This window comes from Alosa sapidissima, chromosome 15 (assembly GCF_018492685.1).
Source record: "Alosa sapidissima isolate fAloSap1 chromosome 15, fAloSap1.pri, whole genome shotgun sequence".
In the NCBI taxonomy this organism is placed as follows: domain Eukaryota; kingdom Metazoa; phylum Chordata; class Actinopteri; order Clupeiformes; family Clupeidae; genus Alosa; species Alosa sapidissima.
The window spans coordinates 18,687,477-18,713,218 of record NC_055971.1 but is presented as its reverse complement, the minus strand read 5'-3'; the positions used below and the strand labels follow the sequence as shown (position 1 = coordinate 18,713,218).

Genomic DNA, 25,742 nt, shown 5'->3' with positions numbered 1-25,742 from the left:
ATTGTTAACCTCACATGTTTTTCCTTGAGAGTGAGAGAGAGAGAGAGAGAGAGAGTGTGTGTGTGTGTGTGTGTGTGTGTGTGTGTGTGTGTGTGTGTGTGTGTGTGTGAGAGAGAGAAAGAGACAGAAAGAGAGAGAACGTCTCCAACTCCAACTGAGTGGGATAACAATCACTGACAGTTTGATGACAATGTGAGCAGAAATCTCACTTTACAGATGCAGTGGCATGGATGTTTAATTTGGGATTTAATGTAATTTAATGTTTTGGATGTTGTGGAGACTTTTATGACTCAGCAGAGACACTATTACACAGGGACTTGACACCATTTTTTGCTATGTCACAATTTCGTTTCTAGGGCCAACAATTATTTCCAGAATATTCTTTCACAAGCACAGCACATCACAAGTCAGCCTGCTGATCTCCTTCAAAACGTAATTTTCTGCCATTCTTCTTCACCGATCTTATGGGTGGAAACAGTTACATTTCACAAGAGATGACATACCTTCATTTGTCTGATATGTCAACGAATGGTACAGTATATTTTTGTGTGCGAGACCTTCCCCTGATCTCTTTGGGAGCGACCATGCATGCGTGCCTAAGCCTGTTGCCTCTGTAACGTTTACGCTGTGCCATAGCTATGGACTGCATATCCCCTGGCATGTTATTTAAGTTACTGCTATGTGGGCACTCAGCATGTATAGCGCATGAGAGAGAGAGAGAGAGAGAGAGAGAGATTACCAGTCCAGTGTTTAGTGCTACTGACATGTATCCCATGGGCACAGTTTATCTCTCTGATTACATTTTAAAGTAGCCCTCTAACTTTGGACATGTCACCCAAGCCTTTATTTGATTATTTCCATGGCTCCCATGTTATCTGTTGTGGAGGGACATGCATGAAGTGCCTGTGTCCTCAGTGTCCTGCTCCTCATGTGTGCTAAGAATACTCATGGTCAAGGTGCCTTTTTAATCACACAGAGAGTACACCTGCAAAGTCAGCATATGTGGAGTTTATCTCTGTCCTTTTGGTTTACTATTCATTTTAGTCTTATTATGACCGCCGCACAGCGAAGCCCGCTAGACTGGACCCCCCGAAAGGAGGGTAGGGCAGACACAGTTCTCTGTGAATATCTTGAGAACTGTAGGGCCTAGGATGACCATTTTTCCGTATGTTTGCCTCCAGGGGTCATGTTAACCCATTTCATGTGCACACATGTGCACAAACAGATACACACGCACACACATACATTCACTGTAATCATATGTATGACACATACTCACACAGTAGACATATGTACGCATGCATGCACAGGCACATACGCAGGCACACACATAAGCACGCACACACACACACACACACACACACACACACACACACACACACACACACACACACACACACACACATAACATAAACATGTACATGCACACATGCACACAATTCAAGAATTTCTCAGAATTATGAACAGGCAAGATGGAGGTGGGGTTGTATAAAATGAATTTTACATGTGAAATCTATGAACTAATCATGTTTTGGTACTTGTTGTCTAGCAGATACCAGTGAGAATTGAGTGTGGATAATGCAATTTAGTGAGACAGTTAGAATCATATATAGGCCTTTCAGCGTGATTTATTTTTGTGGAAAAAAATGTGCTAGACTGGGCGGCGGTCATATTTTGTACCGCTCTGCGGTACATCTAGTTTCTATGTAGTTAGATCTGTAAATACAAAGTATGCTCTTCGTGTACAGTATGTTTATTGTACAAGTCTACTGATATAGATACAACTCATGCATGTCCTTTATTTTCTGGGTGTTGAGATGTTGAAATGTAATGTGTTGCAGGGAATGAGACATAATTTGCACATAGCATTTCAGTCATGTCAAGTCTTTAAATTTCCATGTCTCACATGCTTCCATGAATCACAAGTTTAATCACATATAACAAATCTGTCTATGAATGGCACATATGTTATGTCCATACATAAAATTGCATAATTCCTTACGCCTAATATAACTGCATTTGACATACTGCTCACAGACGTACATCTTTCCACGCCAATAATGGCTCAGAAGATCTCTTAAAACTTTTCAGACTGAAGCACTTTTCAGACACTGGATAGCGCAGTGAAGACATCCTTCATGTTTCAACATCAAAATCCCTTGAAATGGTGCAAATCTGACTGATGACACCCTGTGCATCTGAGACTGCAGGGTCCCCTTGGAAAATGAGCTGATGGCATGAAGGACCCCTCTAGCATCAGCAGACAGCTGTGGCCACATACCTCCGATTCCGCTTAGCAGGGCTCCCTGCAGGAGCTTGCAGCAACTGGAGACGGGCTGGAATGACAGTGAGTTCATGGGGCAGGGCATTCCTCCATAAGCTAGTTAATATGGAGGAGAAGATTACCATTGTCAGGCAGCTGTGTCAGGGTTACGTGAACGTTTTGTACAAATTCCTGCCTAATGGACTGGTGAGTTTAGTCACTCAAAACCTGTTCTATAAATAATCTCTATAGGGGGAGACTGGAGGGTGTCTGTGTTTGGGGATGGGGATGGGGAAGGGGTTGGGGGGAATGTGTGTGTGTGTGGGGGACTGGTTTATAAAGCCCTCACCCAAGGAGGTCCTCTTCACTTCCACTTTCACTGACCCGAGTGAGAGAAGGACCTCCAGCATCTTTGAGCCGCCTCCTCCGCCTCCGTCACTTCGATGTCTGAGAAGCGCCTTCAGGTCAACATGATGCAGCAGCCCACCTGGGACCCCTTCCGCGACTGGCAGCAGGGCAGCCGCCTCTTCGACCAGGCCTTCGGCATGCCCTTTTCCCCCGAGGACTTCCCCCAGTGGACCAACTCCCACTGGCCCGGCTACTTGAGGCCCCCTGGCTCCATGTACAACAACAACTTCTTCTCCCAGGGGCCCTATGCCCGCGCCCTGTCCCGCCAGATGAGCAGTGGCATGTCCGAGATGAGACAGACACGCGACCACTGGAGGGTCTGCCTGGACACCAACCAGTTCTCTCCCGAGGAGCTGGTGGTCAGAACCAAGGATGGGATGGTCGAGATCATCGGTGAGTGATGACAGACTTACATGACTAAGAGGAAGAGTTCTTTAGTGACTCTTCAAAACTTTTCAAATGCTTTGCTGAGACTCTGAATTGGATTCTACTTTGTTTATTCAGTGAAGTGGCATATAAGTTAAATGTAATGTAAAGGTTTTATTTAGAACCTAAATGCATGCTTTACAGTTTAATCACTTTATTTCCTATTGTCTCCTACTACAACCCATTATGATGTAACTTCAGAATCAGATTACACGCATGAACCGGACCATTTATCTTCTTTCTTTCTTTAGGGCAACACGAGGAGAGAAGGGATGACCATGGATTCATCAGCAGGAGTTTCACTAGGAAATACACGTGAGTGGATCATTTCTTTTAAAAACTGTCTACAATCTACTACATCCTAGCACATGTTTATTGAATTTCAATAAAGCATTTGAATAGGCACTTGAATAGGGAATTGTGTTAATAACCTACTGGCCAATGACACCCTCTCTTGTTGATGCAGTCTGCCCCCTACTGTTGACTCTGAGAAGGTCACCTCCTCTCTCTCACCTGAGGGTGTGCTGACCATTGAGGCTCCTCTTCCTAAGCCTGCTCTGCAAGCAGGCGAGGTGTCCATCCCCGTCTCCAAGATGAAGAAATAAACAGGAATCACCAGGCCACATGGGAGAGGAGCCATCGTTCGACCCCATGATCCAGCTGCTGACACACATCTACCCAGCTCACTAGCCGAGCTTTTGGTTCCTTATTTTTACATTTTGGTATGCAATGTTGTTTTTTTCCTGTCCAGGTTGTCATCATGTCAGCAATCAGTGAGAAGTAAATCAAGCATATACGTAACCAGTTTGTTATCTAATCCAGTGAAATGAGTGATACATTGTACAAAACCAGTGTCTGTACTGAAATGCTTCAAAACAGCAAACTAGAAACTAATAAAAATCTGTTTTAGAAGTTCAGAGTAAAGTGAAGTTTTATTTTGCAAAATACCAATGTTGATGTCAAAGATGAAGAGAGAAATAGAGTATGATAAATACAAATACACCCAATACTAAAGAGAAGAAAAAGAGAGAGACTTGAAGGGCTGAACCTCCATTATCATTCAAATTCCTTTGCCTCCTGCATCTCAGCATTCTGCTTTCCTCGTCACATGCACTCTCTCCTCCCCTCTTAGCTGCTGTCATACTTCCCAGTAAGAACTGTACTTTGGGGCATTGTAATGGACTATGGTTGCTAATCGGACAAGCTGTGTTTGCCCAGGGCTGTGATAAATTTGCAGAAACAAAACAAGAACTCTCTGACTTAGAACTCTCTAATGTATCACACAGTTACTCTCAGTTCACAACAAAACCAGGATGTTCCACTTTCATTCTGCCTCGCCTTTCAAGTACTTAAATTCTGCTGGAGTCTGCGGCACTGGCATTAGCCTATCAAAATCAATACAGTGCCAGCGTTAATTGTAGCTGATATACGCCATAATGTTGCAGTGGCTCAGTGGTCGGGTGCTGGCGGGTCACTCCTTGGCAAGGCACATCCTCTGGACAAGTAAATGGTAGATTGGGACTGCTTGTCAAAACGATGCTGAGGGACTACCCTGAAGCCACTGTGAGTCTGCCAGGTACAGGTTATTTATAGAAGGTCTGCTGTATTTTTAGGAACAATTTTGACAGTTCCCTCGGGAATGTTTCTTTTTAAGTGCTTTTTATGTAGGGGATTATATAACCTGTGTTCATAATTCATACAAGACTGGGAGGATTTGGCTGTTCAATTGGTGAGACTAAATATTTATGGAACTAATTTTACATTGTAAGGGACCTGATTAAATACAAATGCCCTTTCAAAACTTTCCTCCAAATCTGTTAAAAAAACAACAACAATTGTGATATTCCTAGTTGCCACAGACACCTGCCTGCATATTCAGAATTCAATTTTCAAAAAACACACGCAAATCCAAACATTCATCTTTCAAGTGTAGCTTAGATTGATGAGACATAAAACAATCCCTGTGTCATGGTGCAGATCTGCTTGCAACAACACAGAAAGTACCATGTATTCTGCCCCCCATTGGTAATAGGTGGCATTGCTATTCTTGACGCCATGATTGGTGCCACATCATGTCCTGGACGCAGGATGTGTACAGCAAAACAGAGTCATTGATAAAATGTTTGAATGGCTTGATAAAACAAACACACATAAATAAATAAATAAATAAATAAATAGGGAAAGTGCGAAAGAATGAAGGAAAAAGAGTTAACACAGAGAGGATAGAAATGGTCCATTTCCTTAGGCTAATTTCCAACAGCTAATGCGACTATCCATCTACTCCATTTAACCTTATCTCACCAAGGTCCCTGCTCTCTAGGAAACCTGGAGGTCAGCAGATTAACTCTTTGTTCGTTCGCCCTTCCCCGGCTCTCAGTGATTGGAGCCTCGGTGATGCTTTGACGGTCACTACAGGAAGGAGGTGCCTCAGTGTCAGTCACCACAAGGAGAATGCATTAGGAGACAGAGGATGGCTGAGAAGGGACAAGGACAGATGTGTCCACTCTCAGAATGAAAGGTTAATGTCATCCAATCTTTGGAAGCCATTTAAGAGAATCCACACATCATGGGAGAAGAGCAGTACAGAACATGTAATCTTTGTTTATATGCATGTACTGTATGTATGTATGTGCGTGCATGTGTGTTTGTGTGCGTTTATATATAAGTATAGAAATTTTTTTAGCACCTTTTGTGCATTGTTCCAGGACAAGGTGCTTAACATTGTAAAAGTACAGATATACATTATACATTAATATACCTGAATATAATAATTTAGTTAAAGGTGATGGCTACTCCCAGTGTAATTGCGCTAATACAGTGGGGAAAACCCCAGCTGATATCTTGGTTCCCAGAGGACTGTCTTGCACCAGAGTGCAGGAGAGAGAGATGGGCTACTGAATTCTAATGAAAATCAGATGCGTACATTTCCCTTGTCTCCTTGCAGGTTTTCTGTAGGTGTCTATACTAAGCTGAGGAGTGTGTGTGTGTGTGTGTGTGTGTGTGTGTGTGTGTGTGTGTGAAAGTGTGTGTGTAAGATAGGGGGCAGGTGGTGGTGGTGGTGGTGGTGGTGGTGATGTCTCTCACAGCCCTAGCAACAAGCTCACAATTGGTTGTCAGAGCAGCCAAGCTGCGCTGCCATTGGCTGGTCGGCAGAGCCACTGGAAGTGCCGGCATGCTCCTCTCAGTGGGGCTGTGTAGTACATGGCTGGCTGGAGGAAGCACTGCTCGTGAGCCCTGCCGTCCAACAGTTGGCCACCTCAGCCTGCCTGCCAACGCAAGCTCCCACCCCTCATATAAAATAAACAGATGTGCATGAATAATTGATTGCGAGTCTTACTGGACTGTGGATAAAGAGAAAGAGAAAGTGGAGAAAGAAAGAGAGAGATGGAAGAAATGGAGAGAGAGAGAGAGAGAGAGTAAAAGAGGGAATGACAGATGCAAAGAGAGATAGAGAGGGTGAGCAAGTGTGTGAGAGAGAGATGATATAAGGAGGTGGGAGAGATAATTTAGAGATGCTAACAGCATCATGCAGCTGGTTGCATCCACTCACCAGCCTCACGCTCTGAGTATGGCTGTTGTGTCAGACTTTGCCTTCTCTTAGACGTGCGGTTAAAAAAAAACTGAGTCGCAATCTGGTCTGGTAACACACATCAGAACCAGGCTGTCGAATCTAGCTGCTTAAATGCACGGGGGAATTGTATTACATAATGAAATGCCTCTCCTGTCGACGCATGCCGCGTCAATAGATTATACACACCTGAGTGTAAACTGAGGGATTAGCAGGACCAGATGGATTATTAGGGTCATGCTGTGAGATTAAGAGCATACGTTGACTGATAGTATAATGTAGGCCAATGGGCAGGTGTAGGTGAAAAAAACAATAATAGCAAAAGCTGTTCCCTCTCTCTCTCTCTCTCTCTCTCTCTCTCTCTCCGTTTCACTGTTTCTCTTTGTCTATCTTTCTATCTCACTATACTCTGCAATGCAGCAGGATATGTTGCCAGAGAGAGGATGAGCAAGGAGTGTAGCCAGAGGGTGCAGCCAGCTTCAGACACCACTGAGCAGCTTCCGCTCTGGAAGGAGAGTGGGGGACATTTGGCTCAAGACAAAAAAAAAAAAAACCTTACTGATCACAATGAAAATGGAGATTGTGTATTTGACATTTTAGCACTATAATGTCCCAGTATTATAATTTCCACATTGGATGAAAGTCTTGCTCTGGCCTGGGACAGTAGAACTCACCAGGGGTATGGAGCTTACATGTCTCTAAGAAACCAACCAATCAGGGAGAGCTGAGCTAGACTGCCACTCAGTGGGAACCCATGACGAGGCACACAGCATCCTCGACTGAGATGTTTGGCAAGGCATTATGGGTTATTTATGTCCACATTCTCAGTCATAAAGATGCAGAGAACCCAGTGATGGATTAGGTTGGGATACTACTAGTGCTTTCAACTGAGACTGTGTGTGTGTAGCCTACATGTTAATGGAGATTGTCTTCCATTTTTAAAGGCAGCGTTAAGATTAGTGCAATTGCACAAAATCAGTCAGTAAAGAGTGCTGCTGGTTGTTTCTGAAAGATATTTCCTTTTATAATCCCACTATGGTGAAAATTATATTAAGATTAGCTCCATTCTTGAAACAACAGCCATTACAGACAATTGTTTGTGCATTAGTAACATAAAATTGTGATGGCAACATAGCCTATTTATGAAAAAGGTATCTTATCTTTTTTGTTGTTGTTGTTGAACTGATTGCAGTGTTTCATAAAGCCTGCATGCATGGAGTCTCTTGATTTTTTTTCAGTCTGATGTAACCAGAATGAATTATTGAGAAGAGATACAGACAGCTCCAGAAAGAGGATTCTATTTCTAACCAGCTCCACACCTGTTCCTTAGCTTTCCCCAGCAAACTTAAAAAGGTGATGGTAGTACCACAGCAGAGGGTATGTCCCCAATTCTAGTCTGTACCCTTATCAAGAGATAATGATTTTAGATCCTATGATCCATATGTTTGTATGTATATGTGTGTGTATATACATACACACATATATTTCACTCTACTTTTACATAACAGTGACTAAGTACCTGGCACGATAGAAAGTCTATGCATTTGACAGCTTCATCAGCCAGGTCACTCTTGCACTCCACGGTGCAGTGTGCAAATCAGTTCCTCTCAGGGGATGTTCTCACAGAACTCCTGTAATTATGTGGGACGTTTTCTATGTGGTGAAAAAAAAAAAAACTGAACATGCTGACTGGCCAACTAATCAAATTATTCCACAGTTAGGCCAGGGGAACTCCAGTATGAGTGGTTATTGCAAGGAAGCGTTCAGAGGAGCCTTTTAGAATGCCCTTTGTGCAGTCTGTCTGGCCTATTTCAGCTTGCTGGGTTAAATTCAGAAGCCTTTAAATCTTCTACCTCTAGGCCATGAATGGTGATTAAGGACAGTAGAAGAAAAGTCTCTTGAACTGCATGTACACATAGTTCAGTATCAATTAACGTTGGTTTGATATTCATTCAATGGTGGGTTTTGCTGTTGGTACATAAACATGTATTACTATTCTCATTGCTGGTAGTTTTCTAGTCCAACATTGCTTTAAAGACCTCTCAAGTCTGGATCCTGAATAATCTTTCCCTGTATTCACTGCTATTACAAAATAATGCACTTTTATAGCCTTCCATATACTTAATTTAGTGATGACTCCTTTTTTAAGACATGTCTATCCTGTATGTAACTTTATGGCCATTCCCACGTGCGCCCATTTTTATCAAAGCAACTGTCTGCAGTGTTTCCCACAGAATTGAATTATATTTGTGGTGGTAGGTTTGCAGAATTAACTTGAATGCAACAGTTTTTAACAGATTAGCGCAGCGCGGTTATGATGCTAACAAGATTTAAGCCCAATTTAGTAGAACCTGTAAAAATCATTGTGTGGTGGTCTTGGAATTTCACCATTCTGGGGGCAAGGCCACTTGGCCTTCAGTTGGACATATTTGGTGGGGGGCACAAAGGCCACATGTCAGGGCACCAAGGCCAAAGTTAACTATACAGTAGTAGGCTATAAAAATGATCAAAGTTTTATTTAGCCTATTCACTGCAGTAGACCTGCATCACTATATGAAACATTACAAAAAGATGAAACATGACATATTACATAGAACTGTAAATCATCTGATCATCTAATATTTACAGATATCTAGGCTATATATAACATTTATTTTATATTTGGCCTGTTATAAAATCATGTATTGAACAATTCAACCACAGCTCAGCTTTAAGAAACTCAAATAGCCTAGATGCATGCTTAGCATTTTGTGATCATTAGGCTAAGGCTACTTTCACAAACTCAGTCAGCTGTCCTCTGATTTACCAATATCTAGGCGATATTTGTAACATTTGTTTTGTATTTGGCCCGTTATGAAATCATGTGCAACAATTTAAACACATTGTAAAACTTAAAGCCCAAATTTGGAGACATCCATGCATGTCGAAATTTACTGCAAATTCAAAACTGGATTACTCTGGAACGGCTAACTGTACAGGGGACTGTTTTACACCTTTGTGTTCGGTAAGGTCTGCTGTTTATTCTGATATATGGTTTGTCGTGTGTTAAAAGAAGGGTTCGTGAAGTATTCCACCGAAATGAATGGGTTGGGAGATCATGGGACGCAAAACCTTCAGTAGAATGTATGAATAGCCTACATTGAATTATATTATTTACTTTTCTCGCGAACCGTTCAACTCAGCAATTATCGGGTAACATCGTTTAAAAGCTGAGAAAAAGCTCTTTCGTGTGATATTTGTGATGTCTGTGTGATGAATAGGCTACTTCGCGAGTAGTTCAACGGAGATGAATGGGTGAATTTGGACACACTTTCTTTCTTGCACTGTCACTTTCTCCACTGCGTAAAAGACTAAATTAATTTGCGCTGTGAATGCTAAGATTATTTTGACAGGCCACAGGCTAAATAAAAATCGCTATTAGTAGGACGCAAAGCAGAATATTGAAAGAGGGGGGCACCAAGGCCACCGTGGCCTGTAAACCTCTGATTTTCAAAGGGGCCTCACGGCCAACGCAAGAGGCAACCACGTGGCCGCCGTGAAATTCCTACCCTGGTGGTGGTCAATGTTGATATTGTGGTGGGCCGCCACAAATAAGTCAATGTATGGGAAACGCTGGTCTGATTACGAGCTGGGTAAGCCAGTATTACCGTCTCAGAAATTGGTCACTTCATGTGCAAAGCAAAGATCGGCAGCAAATACAAATAAAATACTGCTGCTGATAAACAACATTTGAGAGACAAGACCTGAGGTATTTATTGAATAAGTGCGTAACACTACAATACAAACTGTGTGCCTATACCACCAGCCCAGCCATGCTCTTGAGGTGTTCTTGTTTGAGTCAGTATTTAGTTAAATTGAGTATGTGTATGTATGACTGACTGTTCTCAGAATTGCTAATGTGCTCAAAACATAGAAAACACAAAATTTTTGACAGAGAACAAACTCGTCAAGCTTATGCTGACATTTTGGCCGAGACCCCACTGCTAGAAACTGCGTTGTCATGAATGAATGAATGAAATAGAAGCATAACAGAACTAAACATAAAGTAGCTCCTTGTCAGAATTTGCATAATCCTCTATGAAAAGTCAATTACTCGTCAATAAGAGTCAATGACACAGAGGTCAAACTTATCAAATGAAAGAAACCAAAACAAACATGAAAATAAACAAACACAACATGTTTCTGTGACATGGTGCATACACTTCTTTAAGGCTGAAATCAAATAGAAGGTCAGGCACACAAATGATAAACACAGGTGTTTTACAAAAAAATAAAACTTACAATAACAAACATAAAAACACAAACAAAGAAACTGCATTTTGATATATGATATCTTGTCTGTCTTGTTTTAGAAATTTTATCATCCTTGTTTTTTTTCTTCTTCTTTTGCTCATTTGCAAAATGACAGCAGAACAATAGACATGACCAGTGGGAACCAGGAGTTGCGCTTGTAACCTTGTCAAATTCTTTTTTATTTATCATAGTTATCATTACTTAGGCTTGTGTGCAACTGCTACATAATGACTCACATTCAAGATATTTGTCACTCAGGAGACAGCTATAAGGTTAAAAAAACAAACGAACAAAAGTACAAAGAAAAGAAAAATAAGTGTATACTGCCAGGAAATAAATTATGGTCCATGGTGTTAGTCCCTTACAGACACACTTCACGATCATTTAAACCGTACATGTTTCATTGTATAACATGACAGGAAAAGCACTCAAATACTTTTCTTAGAACGAAAGATTGTTTAAACAACGTCATAATTGTTTTTTTTTTTACCATGACAAACACCAGTATATAAGATAATCACTGATGCATTTGTCTGTTTCCCCCCTAAACCTCCGAGAATTTTAGATCAACAAAAGAAAAAAAAAAACATGTTCCATGTCACAACAGCAACGCTCATAACAGTTTGATTTATTCTTAACAATCACAATTTTGGTATAGCAAATTAATAACAAAATTAAATCAATAGAAAGTTAAAAATCATAAATAATCAAATTGAAGCCCATTTACTTCTTAACCATATGAATACATAACACCCAAGGTATAAGTTAATAAAGTCAAGCTATTTTATAAATACATCACCAGCATGCACAATATTGAATCATTGATAATATTGTTGTAATGATCTTACACTGACAAAACAGTTTAGTAGGCAAGTGCAAAAATAAATTAAACACAGAAGTAAACCACAAACTCTTGAAGCTGCTATATTTTTTTCCTATTTTCTATTGTTAACAGTTAAGTCTCCAACAGTAATTGTACCTTGACCTCAAAAGTCATCAGTGGGTCCAGTAACAACATTATGTAAGAGATCCACAAGGAAACTCTTGAAAGGGCTGGAAATGGCACAGTCATTCTTTTCGAGTTCATCAACTCGTTTGTTTAGAAAGAGTTGAATTTGAAGTGGCAACATCCCCTTTAGTGGAATTTAAACACTATTATTACATGGGTACCAATTGACCAAAGTAAATTTAGAGAATGATGTACAATCTGATGGGGAATTTTGAATCCATCACATTATATTATATATTCTGTAAATATCTTAATGTTTTACTGAAATCACTGACAACTTTTTCTCTTTTTTTTAACTGTCGCATTCAAGTGTTTATTTTTTTGTGATATTTTTTTAAACATCAGACCTCTTTCAAATGCATGTCTACTACCCCAAAAAGATTACTAAGCAGCTTCCGTTTGAACTATATCAGCCCATAAGCCAGTCTAAGGCTGTCACGCCAATCCAACAACCACCACCCCTGACTGACTGTCATTTTCAGTGGTTTTGGCAAACGTCAAAAGATAATCAAGAAGAGGGAGACCCACTCAACTATATATTCATATAGATATATTTCTATATATATTCAAACTAAGACTTCAACCCACTGACCACCACCCCCCTCCCCCTTCGCCTCGATTTTTTTTTCTTTTAACTTGTGGAAAAATAAAGAACTGCTGCCGCCGTGGAAACGATTGGCCAAAAGCTGCTGCCACCAAGAGTTCCACCAGCCATATTATTTATCTTTTTAATGTCGTCGATGTCAACAAAACATTTTTTTTTCAATTTCCTTCTCTTCCCCAGAAAAGAGAGTGATGCCTTCCCCTCTTTTTTTTAGTTGTTGCCCTCCCCTCCCTCATCGTCTTGTTGATCACTGGTCCACAGAGTGAGGTTGTCTCGCAGCAGCTGCATGATGAGGGTTGAGTCTTTGTAGGAGTCTTCGTTGAGGGTGTCCAGCTCGGCGATGGCGTCGTCGAAGGCGGTCTTGGCCAGGTGGCAGGCCTGCTCCGGGGCGTTCTGGATCTCGTAGTAGAACACGGAGTAGTTGAGCGCCAGGCCGAGCCGGATCGGGTGGGTGGGCTGCATGTGCTCCTTGCTGATCTCGTGCGCCTCGTTGTAGGCCTTCTCGGAGGACTCGACCACGGTGGCGCGCTTCTCGCCCGTGGCCACCTCGGCCAGGTAGCGGTAGTAGTCGCCCTTCATCTTCAGGTAGAACACTTTGCTCTCGTGCTGGGTCTCGCTGCAGTTCTTGATCAGGAAGTTGTCCAGCAGGTTCAGCACGTCCTGGCACACAGCCTCCAGCTCCTTCTCGATCTTCTCGCGGTACGCCCGCACCATCTCGATCTTCTTCTCGTTGCCGTCGGCCGAGGTTTTCTGCTCGATGCTGGAGATGACGCGCCAGGAGGAGCGCCGGGCGCCAACCACGTTCTTATAAGCGACCGACAGCAGGTTCCTCTCCTCGTTCGACAGGGCCTCGTTCAGCTCTGTCACCTGGGAGACACAAGTGACATATGCAATGCCGTCACTATTCAGAACACCTGCTCCACAAGTTAGTGAATCCCATCCCATCCCATAATCAAAATACACCCAACATCTTAATTTTTATCTAAAATCTATCTCAGATTTGATCTAAAACACATCACACATCATTTCATAAGCATAACATCATCATAATTAACCAGGAGGGACTATGGGACATGCTTATTATAAGATATCTGGAATAGCCATGAGCACATCGGCTATCAGTTCCCTGTGATCTCATTCCACAGTCATACACAGCACTGCAAGGTACTGTCCCTCATGGTTCATTTCTGCCAACAGATTCAATTGCAAAATATGCAGTGGCCTTTTCATGTCTCCCTTCTCTCATCTCACTGCTTTATGAGACGCATGACCTCAACATTTTGTACCAATATAGATTAACTGTCACAGGCGCACAAAACTGAAGGGAGAATTATGTTGAAAGGCGAAAACAGCGTTAGGAAATGTGGGTAACTGGGGAATCTATCTATCAGTAACTGTGGGTAACTGGGAAGCTACAAATGCTGCATTGGGGCGTGAACTGAGACAAAAGGTGTTGCCTCATTCTGCCGCGACCGGAGAGAACCTCTACCCGCCATCAACTCGGAAGTAGGCCAACCTCTTTTCTTGCGCCTTCATTTTAACACAGAAATTTTGCTCAGTTGCATCTCTCTGCAGCAGGGGAGTAGGAATGAGCCACAAAGAGCAACAGCTAATATAAGCGGCAGTGGCGATAGGCAACTCCCTGTTTCCATGGTGATGGGATTGCTTAGCACACTGCTAGTCCCAAACTGTGGCTCTGCCATTAGTACAGCTGGTTCTACAGTGGATGAGACACCGAGACACAAATGAGTTCTACTCGATTCTGCAGCACGGGGAGCGAGCGGGTAGGACAGCCATGGGGAGAGCAGGGAGAGGCTCTATGTGGGGGGTTGGGAGCTGTAGGAGGTAGAATGTTCCCAGGAGGACTCCAGGGGCAGCTGTGGTGAAAGCCAAGACGATGGCGGTTGTGGCAGGGCAGGTCACGTGTTGCGCGGTGACCTTCTATCGGGCACACGCCGACCTTTTCACCTGTCTGTTGAGAGGTGACACACACTGGTGGGCCTCCAAAAAATGCCTCGACCTCTCCCACAACCAGCCCTCCGCCAAGACATGGGGGCTTACATCACTGTCTGGTCTCAAATGAGAAAGACAAGTATGCGATGGAGCTATGAATGGAATTCCATACTCTCCACACGGCTTTCCATATCAGTGACAATGTCCAAACATTATCTGAGTGAAACATGGTTAGGTTGCAGGTCTTTGGGTTCAGTGTGCCCTAGATGGAATCTGGTCACACACTTGGCACATCCACGCACCTGATGACGATTAGATGCTTTCTAGCCATCGGCCGTTTGACTCACACAGTTTGGCTTTTCTGATTTATACTGGAGCCATTTTCACATGCGTACCACCACCCAGACTGTTCCATGAAATAAATTCCACTGAATGAATATGTACATAGAAATTATCCTTTATAAACACTTCTTTGCCTGCTGTAATGACTGCAACCACATTTTCTAAATTACAATTGATTTCGGCATTGACTTTAGAAAATGATGGTCTCAGATTGAAACCAAGGCAACTGCTGCCTTCAATTGTACATTCATGTACAAAAGAACTGTAGGGCCAGAGCAATATAGATATATAGAAGTGAAATAGCAAAGTAAATGAGAAGAGCTCAGTTAAAATATCAACCATCAACATATCGAATAACAAAGCACTGTGGGTGGCATTGGAGTTTTTGTCTTTTTTCTGTAGTTTGATGGAGATGCAGTCCCTAGAGGGTTACTGTGGAAGTCTATTTCCGGATCAAAGAGAGCCTGGGACAGTGACGTCACAGCCACGGCTGCCAAAAGTGACGGGGCATAAAATGAGTAAATGGCGGCGGCTTGGCTTTCAAATTCCAGCAGGTCACGCTGTTGCCCATCTGGTGAATGGCAGAGCTATCATTAAAGTGGAGAAACTCAACCATTAGGCTATAGATGTCGCCATGGCAGCAGCTGTACAAAGCTACAAAGTACAAAAGCCATGGGGTTAACAAGACAGCTACTGAATTTAGTGGGTCTTTCAATCCTAGCATGAATCTGCCCCACTATGTCTTACTAACCTTGATGAATTGCACCTATGCGATCAGTCATAGACTACCATTACATACACGTTGAGCACAGTGTCTCCGGAGAGTGTTGCACTTAAGGCCAGGCTTTGGGCCAAAAGGGATCTGCCTGTTTTTTTTCTACCCCGACTGAAGTTTTAAGAACCTCCATCTGACACATGATTGGTTATTAGACAGACATGACACAGGTCAAATGGTTTTGAACATCTGAGCTTGGGGTCAAGAGATTCCCCTTAAAGAGCAAGAACAAGTGTATGCTTCAGTCTAATGATCCAATTGGGACTAGGATATTTCCGTATTGCTATAAAGTAAAGCAAAGTGCTACTGACAAATAAAACAAACAACCAAACAATTGCTATCTGACAAAAAAAAATAAATAAAAAAACATCCATAAAAAGAATGCTGGGTGGTGTGGCTGTTCAAATGCATAGTTCATGAGTAGAAACGTCATTTGGGGGACTTTGTTTTTGAATATTTTATGGTGTTGCAAAAACGTGTGTCAGTGAGCCCTCTCCAGTGGCGTCCCTCACCCCCACCCCCCAGCCTCAACCTCCCGGCCCTGCCAGGAAGGCGAGGTGACTGCACTGACAAAGCAGAAATCAGAAAGGGCCAGTGGAAAGGGATCCCACATACACACTTCAGGGTGCCACCCTTCTCGCCTTTGAAGCTCTCTGGATGGAGTGCAACTCCCCCTGTGAAGAAGCCTCCAGTGGAACAGTCTGTGGGCCAGAGCAAAATGACTCTACCATTTTAAAGCTTTTTAGCCATTTTAAAGATAGTATCTATTTCTTTAATAGCGGAAAGGTAGAAGCAAACAGAGAGGAGTATTTTTTGCTTCCAATGCCAGTATCCTGAAGTTAAAGCAGCCTAGCGGGGCCTTAAAGGCCTCTTAATCACTTCCAATGATTTGGTTGATGAAGGCATGGCATTTTTTAATGATCCAATCAAAAACAGTTTGAGACTAATATTTTTTGCCGAGTTGTAGCCTACACATGGCAAAGCCCTATGAGCAAACCCACATATGTTGTCTCATGGACACACACACATACACGCACACCAACGAACACACACACACACACACACACACACACACAATGCGACACAAAAATGTCTGCTGCCCTCCAAATGCGATCATCAGAAATATCCATCCAAGAACAAGCCACGTATAGGATAGAAAAGACCAATATTGAATCTGTACCAGCCTCTGCTGCAATATGACAACGATGGAACGTTCGGGAAGGAATTCTGCTGCCTCCTACGTTTGTTTGGAGAAAATCCTCCAATTGCTTCCATTTCAGCACAGGGATAGCCCTCCAATTGAGAATGAAGAAGAACAATATAAAGCCTATTCATATTGCAAAAAAACTATGCAAAATAAAGTGTCAAGGGTTATAACTGAATTGCATAATGTAATTGTGCACTATGGTGATGGATGGCCTAAAAATTGAATGTCCATTAAACATGAACAATATGAACAATATCGTGGGATTTTGATTCTGAGGCTTCACATCCCTGGTCCTGCCTCTCAGCGTTCAGTTGTAAATGTGCATTAGGTTACATTAATGAATGACTAAGCAACTTTTAAAATGACCGTGATTCGGTGCGTAAAATAAATGAAAACTACGACAAAATATAAAAATCACGATGTCCAGCTACTATCTGTCTGACATTTTGCGTCGTCTCATTCATTTTATTGTAATGTAGCCTAAGACACGGGAGGCACCGCCCAAGGTCCAGACGGTCTAGCCTATACTCGTGGTTCCTCTGTGCTCATAAGGTTTTCTTTCACACTACCATACCACTACCTTTCCACATTAGAAAATTTACACATTATGTCGAGTTGGAGTTATTTCAAGACGATACGTTATGTATAGTAGTATAATTCAGTAGCCAACGAGCCTCCCTGAGCAGACAACAATTTGGTACCAATGTAATGAATGGAATAAGATCATATTATCCCAAAATATTATGATTATATGACTGTTTGGAATGTCTAGCACTGATGGCGGTGAATAACATCAAAACTAATGTCAGTATTTAAAGAGAGGACTTACCGATTTCATGGCAGCTGCCATATCATCGTATCTTTCAGCTTGTTCTGCAAGCCTGGCTTTTTGTACCAGCTGCTCGCGATCAACCATTTTGACCGGTTATTAGGGTGTATCTTTTCTATATTCTGAGATGAAATCGTGAAAAATGCTATAGGCTATGCAACGCGGTGAAATTGAACGAGGATCGCGCTGCAGCTGTTGCCTGCTATCTGCGCTCGTGCCGACGGGACACCCTAGCCCCCCTCCTCACGCTTCTACGAGGCTACGTCATCACTCTAAAAAGGTGGGTGCCTGGCTCGTGATGTAACAATCCATGTATGGGGGCCCAGAGGTCTTGCATGGGGGGCTTGTGGTGTCTGGTTTCGGGACCCCACTCTGTGTCATTTAAAAAGGGGACAGCAAAGAAGTAACATATAGTTACAAGAAGTTTTGCATGGCCTTTCTAAGAGTCTAGTTTTTTCTACTGTGTTTTGTTCAGAAGAAGAATACACTTGGGTATAGGCTTATAACAGATTTATAAGCCAAGATAAACTTGCCATCTTTACTCTTGGAGTATAATAGTAGTAGAGCTCACTCTCATAGGTTTTAGTTTACTGACTTGGCTGTTTGAATGAGCTATTGAAATGAACTCTTGTGATGGCTTTTATTTCACTTCTCGGAGCCTGGTAGAGATTTATAATGTTTCAAATGACTTTCATTGCTTCCTTTAACGTGAAACGCATTTATATAGGTAACCCTATCATAAAATCATATCCACAAAGTCAACTAACAAACACATAAAAAATCATCATCTGAAAAATTGCATCAAAATTGTGATTTCATTATATGTTATATGATCAGAAGTACTTGATCACTGAAATAGACAGACTTACCAGCATCCTGACAACACATCTCCCACTCCAATCCCAAACCTCCAGTGGAACATCTGTCAGGTTAATACAGACGAGGAAATTGGTGGCATTTCATTAGCCTTCCAGAAATACGCACAGCACAACATATCAATGCATATACTGTGACAATGTCACCATCTGTGCCGCAGTGATGTGAACAAAGCTCGGAGGAAGCAATGACATTCACGTCCGCCAGGTGTAAGAGCTGCTTCAGGGCCTGTGTGTGTGTGTGGGGGTGTGGCGGGGGTGTATTTAGGGGTGAGTCTAAGGTGAGTGAGTTTCACAACCAGCTCCACTTGGCACAGTTCTGGAAAAGGCTACTCAACTAATTAGCCACCCAGCTCAAAGCAGGATTAGGACAAGTTGGACGTCATATCATTATTTCTGTCTTCCCAAGCTTCAATGTAGGACGTCTGTCTTTGTTGTCTCTCATGCTATCTTCCCTCTCTGTCTGACTGTTCACAAATTCACTGAAGCTAAGCTGCTTTGAGACATTCTGGGCTGCTCAGAGTGAATTCTACAATTTATAGTTGAAAATACGAGGGTGATATGCAGTTTAGCTTCACTGAGTACAATTAGCTAAATAAGACAGATGAACAGGTGAACAGATAAACAGCTAATTAGCCAGACAAAAGTTGATAGACAAACAAATGCATAGATCTCTTTTTGTGCTTTTATCTAGACTTTTCTATCTTCTGTCTGTTTACCAGACCATGTGGCAAACCTTTCTCCCTCTCTCTTTCTCTACTCTCTCTCTCCCTCTCTCTTTCTGTCTATGTGTCTCCTTCTCACTTTTTCTAGTCCTATTTTATCTTCTTGTCTTTCCACCCAAGCCCAGGTGGAGTGTCACTTCTCAACATGGCCTCACCCCATGCCAGACCCCCCAGATTGTCTGTGTCATGTCCCGCTGGCAAACTTGGAACACTCATCCGTTCTCTCCAAAGAGGATTACACACCCGATGGGCGGGTAAGGATTAACTTGGTTACCTTAGCGGAGTGGCGCGGCGAGAAAGACACCGCCAAGTGTTGTTTGCATACCACCTGTCCACCTGTCTGCTGGAGAACACCACAGGTAGCACAACTTATCAAGGCTCAAACACACAAGAGGGTACCTGTTGGTAACCTCGGGGGGCATGATCGGTCTGGATGTGTATCTCAGCCCAGATGGCATCAGGGTTGCTACCCCGGAGGATATTCTGCGCTGGGAGAAGGAGAAGGATTTGTACGACCCAAACGTGCGCCTCTTTGTGGCCCTGTTTCCCTACAACCCCTCGCTGATGTCCCCAAACCCAGATACCTCAGAGGAGCTGCCCTTTGAGCGGGGACAGATCATTAAGGTGAGTGGGGAGATGATGGACTCAACTGCTATGGCCTGCACTATGCTCAATGCGCCTTTTGTTTTAATTGATTGTGCTGATGCACTTTTCTAAGCATACATTTACAGTCATTTGTTCATAGTTTTGGGGTCATTCATGTTCATTACGATTTACTGTTCTGTTTTCTATCATTAGTAGATTTGACTTCATATAGATGAGTTGATTTATGAAATATTTATATATTTAGCTATAGATAAACAATTGCTGTCATGAGATTATTGATAAATATTGGGCTTTCATTGAAATAGGAATATTCTGTGAAACATTAACTCTTAAAGAGATTCAGTTGTTGCACATGTCATCTTGTAAATTGATATGACATTGTCAACAACACACTGTATATCCTTATCCTTATCATCTTCAGTATTTACACCTATTGCCACCTCCTTGACACCTGGACGTGTGTGTAATGGTCTGGTTTAGGTCTACGGTGATAAAGATACGGATGGTTTTTACCATGGAGAATGTGCCGGCCGCTATGGGTACATCCCCAGCAACATGGTGTCAGAGATCCCGGTGTATGATGGTGACCAAAAACTCGAGCTGTTTCAACAGGGCTTCCTCCCTGAGGCCTCCAGCCCTCCTGAATCTAGAGGTAGCCTAAACCAAAATAGGAACTAGAAACTGTCTGCTTTGCCCTCTCTTTCTCTTTCTGTTCTTCTTTCTAACTCTCTCTCTCTCTCTCTCTCTCTCTCTGTATGTCTCTGTATGCCTCTTATTTTTTTGTGTTCATGTTGTAGCACTGAACCACTTGGTGGCAACACAGTCACATATGTGGTGAAATCTTCCTGTTGTCTTAACTTCTGTTCTTGCGCGGATGTGTGTGTGTGTGTGTGTGTGTGTGTGTGTGTGTGTGTGTGTGTGTGTGTGTGTGTGTATGTACGTGCGTGTGTGCGTGCGTGTGTGTTCAGCTCCCAGTGCATGCTCAGCTCGCAGTGAGGCCTCCTGTATCCCGGACGACGTTGTGGTGCGAAGGATGGTGGCCATCTTTGATTATGACCCATGGGAAAGCTCGCCAAACACGGACATAGAGGTGATTGCTTCACACACACACAAACACACTGGCAAATGCAACTTTCTCACTGAGATATAGGCTACACAAATATAACTATCACAGTATGTCCTGAAGCCTGATGTGGTGATGTTAATTTAGACTTCAAACTAAAAAAAAGGTCTACCATATTCAACTCAGATACTGCTTTACACTGCTATCCATATGAAAGTCCTCTAAGATCGCCTTAACCAATTAAAGGTATTACATACATTACGTATATACACACATACAACTACTACATAGCTAGATAACAGATAAGAACAGTTGCAATGTGTGCTGACAAATACAAATGTAGTTATTCTCACTGATGATTCAAATTCATTTTGTAGGATGAGCTCCCTTTTCGTGCAGGAGACATAATCTATGTTTTTGGAGATATGGACGGTGATGGCTTCTATTTGGTAAGTAGGCCATTTTCTGCTCACATCATTTTTGTACTTCAATACATTACTTCTTAAATATCTTTTCATCAAATGCACAATGTCAATATTGGTTTCCTGCACTTAGGGAGATCTGCATGGGTATCGAGGTCTTGTGCCATCAAACTATGTGGAGCCTCTGCCTTGGAACTAACAGATGATGCTGGATTCAATCAAAACGCATTAAGTATTTGTTTCATTAAGAAACACATGATGCCACTACACAAACTGTGTTCATTTCAAGTTCTTTAAGCACTTTAAGTAGGCTACTATACTTCATATTTGCTTTAAGATGCTATGTTTTATTTTATAATTTACTGTGAGGGCAATGGTTGCGTTTACTTCTATAACACTAATGAGGTTTTCCATAAACAAAAGTTAGAATCTTTTAATTTTCTTTTTTTTTCAAGTCCTTCTCATATCAATATATTATTTATCCATTATTTTTTTTCTCTTGTTGCTAAATATCTTCTTTAGTGAGCCATAGCCTTACAAATCTCTCTCAAATTCACTTCATGTTATGAGTGAATACTAGACAATGGAGTGAGAGAGAGAGAGAGAGAGAGAAAGGGTATAGTGACAGAGAGACAGAGAGAGAGACAGAGAATGGGCGGGAAAATAGTGCTTTCAACTATCTAAGTTTGAAGTGAGATTTGATGACTTGACTGAAGTTGCCTTATGCTATGCATTTTGATTACTATGCATGATCAGTGAATTTATTCAAATGGCTTAAATATGGTTTTATAGATTTGTGCAAAATAAGAATTCAGTTTACCAAAGAATGGAGATTAGATACAATCTTAGTTTTATAGAGCACCTTTTATTGTTGAATTTCATGTCGATGCACCACAGCACTTTACAATTAAATGCAGTAATGAAGAATGTAATGAAATACAGTAGTTGTATCAGGAATCACTGTTATATTACAGTTCTAAATATGTGCACTGGAAATTGCATTTTTAATACAAATAAACAACTTAAACAGGAAACTGTCATTGTAAAGCGTCAAGTGCCTATATATATATTGGGGTCAAACAGAGGAAGAGGTTAAAGATGGTTTATGTAAAGAGGTTATCATAGTGTCTCGTGTTGGCATAGGTTGATCCATCACTTGTCATTGTAGCCAACAGTGCAGTCATCCATAAAGTAGGAAACACTACACTGTGGAGTATAGTTTAATAGTGCTTTCTACTTTATGGTTGACTACACTGTACTTCAGTCGTCCATCTTTCTTTTGTGAGTCCAATGCGTGCGTCTGAGTACTTCCTCCTGTTTCCTTTCGTAATCTCTGGGACATCATATTGAATCTAGTTCACTATGCCGATATCTTTTATATTACAATGAAAACATGACTATCTGGGAGGAGCAATTCTGTATCAAGATCAAGATGGTTTAAGAGAATAGTAACCACACTAAAACTGTGCATCAAAACGTCAATGGAAAGTCATTGTAAGTTCCTTTCTAGATCTCAGTAGCATTAATGCGGAAGACATCTTCAAGAAAAAATATTCAAGTCTGCAATACTGTAAACTCAATTAATAGGGAGTTGTTATTAGAGTTGTTATTACATAGGTACAGTTTTATTTGTTTAATTACACATTTATTATTATGACTTAATACCTTGGTTGGTACCCATACTTTGTTATATTCATACTAGCACATAGTTGATATGTATGCAAATGCCTATTAGTCTAATGGCACAGTTTATATGTTCACTGAATTTCTTCATAAAAGTGTTACAACTAAAAAAAGAATATAATATATGCTCTTACCATCATGCTCGGCTGGGTCCCGGAAGAAACTGAGGGCTGAAGCGAGGGTTTGCCTCGCTTTTAACACACTCTCAACCACATGCTGCAAAACCACAGGAAGAGGCTCAACAGTCTCGATCTCTCTGTCAGAGGTGTAAAACCAGCGCCCATTGGGCCCCTGCATGTTCTTGATTTGAATAGAAACTGCAAAAGCAGGCCTCTGTAACCTTTTAAGGGCATACCAGGAACCAATAAAAGGTGTTTTAGAAATCATGAAACCAAGAAGTTGCGTGTTTTTGACCTTTACAAAATGATCTGTCAAATATATGGTTCACAGCTCCAATGCCCAACTTCTATGAAACAATTTATATATATATAAGCACAAGTATAAGTGAACATAATAATGAATAAACGTTGATCTCACAGGGTACAGTGCACACACATATCTGCCTGGTGTCACAGGAAATAATAATAGTGAAGAACGTGGGTGGTAAAATGTTATACAGTTCTTATGGCTTCTCCCAACAGGTTGTGTGACAAAGATTGAATATATTAAACTGAGCCGTGTATTAATCAGGCTTATGGAATTTATATGTTTGGACATTCATCATAAATCTGTTATTCTAGTACCAGTAGTACATAACTAAAAGATACTTCTGTATCTTCTGCTTCTTTTCTTAACCATTGCAATTTGACAGGAAGTTTACTATGGTCATTCCAGAAGCAGTCAGTGAGGTGGCATGCATTTGAGGAAGGATGGCCTAAATTTGGAAGACTGCCATTGAGAAATAGCCAGCTATGTAACTACTGCTCTTCCAGGAATCAGCTAAACTTTTATCAGTTGACCAACAAGGAATTGAATCCGAGAGGTTCTTAAAATGACACCATTAATATTACATTAATTATGTTCTATCCAAAGATATACGTGTATGTGTGCATTAAACAATGCATACACAACAGAACAAGATTTAGACAAAAGATTCTGGTAGCATCTGCCCTTTGGCCCTGATACAGTAGTGTTGGCAGATGTTTTGTTCATGAAACCAGTGAAAGTTGTGAAAATCATTTGAATGATCAACATAAACAGTAGATATAAACTATAAGGAGCTATCAGAGAATGAGGTATGCAGATCATTCACTGAGAAAAAAACTAACACTGCAGCGGCCTACAATTATTTCAGTTGATCAGGCCATACTGGAAAATTATGATAGAATTTTGTTTATTGGCTGATCTGTATTTTTGCTGACAAGAACAAACGAAGGTTTCAATCTGCACAGTTTGTGGTATTTTGTTCTGCACTCATAAATATGATGCACAAAAAAAAGGTGCAACTTCGAAGCCACAGCAGAGTGTCTTTGCTGGATCGGAGCACGATATGTTCTCCGTTGTCTAGACAACCCAAACCTCAGAGTCGAGAAGAGCACACAGGAGGAAGCGGGGGATGGGTGGGGTGTTTGCATGAGAGTAAAAAGTGAAGTGCTACTTTCTAAAAATGAACATTGGGCCTAATGAAGCTTGAACTTCTTGAGTTGTAAGAAAAAAAAAACATTTTCTACTGATGATGATCATGATGATGATCGTTCTTGGATTTATTTACTTTTTACTGCAAGACCAAAATAAAGTTTTGTAATTTCCTGTTAGACTAAATAGTAACATACTTAGAGATAGTGTGTATGCATGTGTGTGTGTATGTGTGTGTGAGTGTGTGTGTGTGTGTGTGAGAGAGAGAGAGAGAGAGAGAGAAAAAGGAAGAGGGAAAGCGTGAGTGAGAGAGAAAGACATAGATAAAGAAAATGGCATGACTAACACGTTTACCTGACACCATGCTGCCTATTTCCCCAGCCTAACAGCACAGCATGATCAGGTGTTGAGGGCAATCCTCTAGTCCACTCTCCCAGGGTTACACTTGCATCATCTAGCTATTCCTGGTCTGCATGGGATTGGCTCTATAAATAAGTGCTTAAAACCTGTTGAGGAGTGAAGTATTTTCCTGGTTCCTTCTAGAATTATATGCAAAAAATCTATAGTTTCAGTGTTCTTTACACAGTCTATGGGGAAAGTCTCTGAGGGTAATTGTCGCATCATAATGCGGTTCACAAACATTCTAATCACATATTTGTGACCGTACTCCTCAACAGATTAAGGATGACATAGATAGTTTACCCAACATATGGCGGTGGACGCAGAATCAGTGGGTATTAGACAAACAAGATGTGAATTAAGGTTAATTTAATTACTTCCCGAAGAAGTAAGATGATGTGGACAAAGTATAATCTAGTGGGGAGGAAATTAAGGATAAAAAGAATAAATGTGTTTATTACCAATGATACATAATATCATTCTATATTATAAATAGTATTTGCATTAAAAATCCAAAAGATTTGTAGTCAGAAACAGATGTGAGAAAAGAAGAAAGAAAGAAAGAAAGAAGAAAACAAAATTGATGAAAAATATCAGCCGCAATGCTAAATATTCAAGTACAGTAAAAAGGAAGTATGTATATATTTTATCACGTTAAAGGATAATTACGGTGATTTTTCAGATCTCTATTTCTCGAGGTTACCGAGTACTGTTGGT

At 41.4% G+C, this 25,742-nt stretch overlaps 3 protein-coding genes and 1 long non-coding RNA gene across 4 annotated transcripts; 2 read left to right on the top strand and 2 right to left on the bottom strand.

Annotated features, from left to right (window-relative positions):
• Window positions 1–2,636: 2,636 nt before the first annotated feature.
• On the top strand, window positions 2,637–4,009 carry LOC121684274 (heat shock protein beta-1-like). Its single transcript, XM_042064255.1, has 3 exons — window positions 2,637–3,064; window positions 3,349–3,412; window positions 3,564–4,009. Exons 1-3 carry the CDS (start codon window positions 2,707–2,709, stop codon window positions 3,700–3,702), a joined length of 561 nt encoding a protein of 186 aa, XP_041920189.1. The 5' UTR covers window positions 2,637–2,706; the 3' UTR covers window positions 3,703–4,009.
• A 7,107-nt stretch (window positions 4,010–11,116) lies between these two features.
• On the bottom strand, window positions 11,117–17,920 carry ywhag2 (3-monooxygenase/tryptophan 5-monooxygenase activation protein, gamma polypeptide 2). The gene is made up of 2 exons (XM_042064254.1): window positions 17,678–17,920; window positions 11,117–13,438 (listed from the first exon to the last, which is right to left on the bottom strand). The coding sequence occupies exons 1-2, from the start codon at window positions 17,762–17,764 to the stop codon at window positions 12,782–12,784; spliced, it is 744 nt and encodes a 247-aa protein (XP_041920188.1). The 5' UTR covers window positions 17,765–17,920; the 3' UTR covers window positions 11,117–12,781.
• Window positions 17,921–19,380: 1,460 nt separating this feature from the next.
• si:ch211-105f12.2 (RIMS-binding protein 2-like) lies at window positions 19,381–22,156 on the top strand. Its single transcript, XM_042064550.1, has 5 exons — window positions 19,381–19,901; window positions 20,364–20,535; window positions 20,852–20,973; window positions 21,324–21,395; window positions 21,502–22,156. Exons 1-5 carry the CDS (start codon window positions 19,698–19,700, stop codon window positions 21,565–21,567), a joined length of 636 nt encoding a protein of 211 aa, XP_041920484.1. The 5' UTR covers window positions 19,381–19,697; the 3' UTR covers window positions 21,568–22,156.
• Window positions 22,157–22,213: 57 nt separating this feature from the next.
• On the bottom strand, window positions 22,214–25,245 carry LOC121684485. Its single transcript, XR_006023146.1, has 2 exons — window positions 24,981–25,245; window positions 22,214–23,391 (listed from the first exon to the last, which is right to left on the bottom strand). It is a non-coding gene; the product is annotated as an uncharacterized LOC121684485 (long non-coding RNA).
• Window positions 25,246–25,742: the final 497 nt, after the last annotated feature.

What these genes read in the sequence shown, in the direction of transcription:
- LOC121684274 (XM_042064255.1), top strand. Translation starts at nt 2,707, where the DNA reads ATGTCTGAGAAGCGCCTTCAGGTCAACATGATGCAGCAGCCCACCTGG. An exon ending in TGGGATGGTCGAGATCATCG is followed by an intron (nt 3,065 to 3,348) that starts GTGAGTGATGAC and finishes TTCTTTCTTTAG; the next exon opens with GGCAACACGAGGAGAGAAGG. An exon ending in AGTTTCACTAGGAAATACAC is followed by an intron (nt 3,413 to 3,563) that starts GTGAGTGGATCA and finishes TTGTTGATGCAG; the next exon opens with TCTGCCCCCTACTGTTGACT.
- si:ch211-105f12.2 (XM_042064550.1), top strand. Translation starts at nt 19,698, where the DNA reads ATGATCGGTCTGGATGTGTATCTCAGCCCAGATGGCATCAGGGTTGCT. An exon ending in AGCGGGGACAGATCATTAAG is followed by an intron (nt 19,902 to 20,363) that starts GTGAGTGGGGAG and finishes GGTCTGGTTTAG; the next exon opens with GTCTACGGTGATAAAGATAC. An exon ending in CAGCCCTCCTGAATCTAGAG is followed by an intron (nt 20,536 to 20,851) that starts GTAGCCTAAACC and finishes GTGTGTGTTCAG; the next exon opens with CTCCCAGTGCATGCTCAGCT.
- ywhag2 (XM_042064254.1), bottom strand. Translation starts at nt 17,764, where the DNA reads ATGGTTGATCGCGAGCAGCTGGTACAAAAAGCCAGGCTTGCAGAACAA. An exon ending in TGGCAGCTGCCATGAAATCG is followed by an intron (nt 13,439 to 17,677) that starts GTAAGTCCTCTC and finishes TGTGTCTCCCAG; the next exon opens with GTGACAGAGCTGAACGAGGC.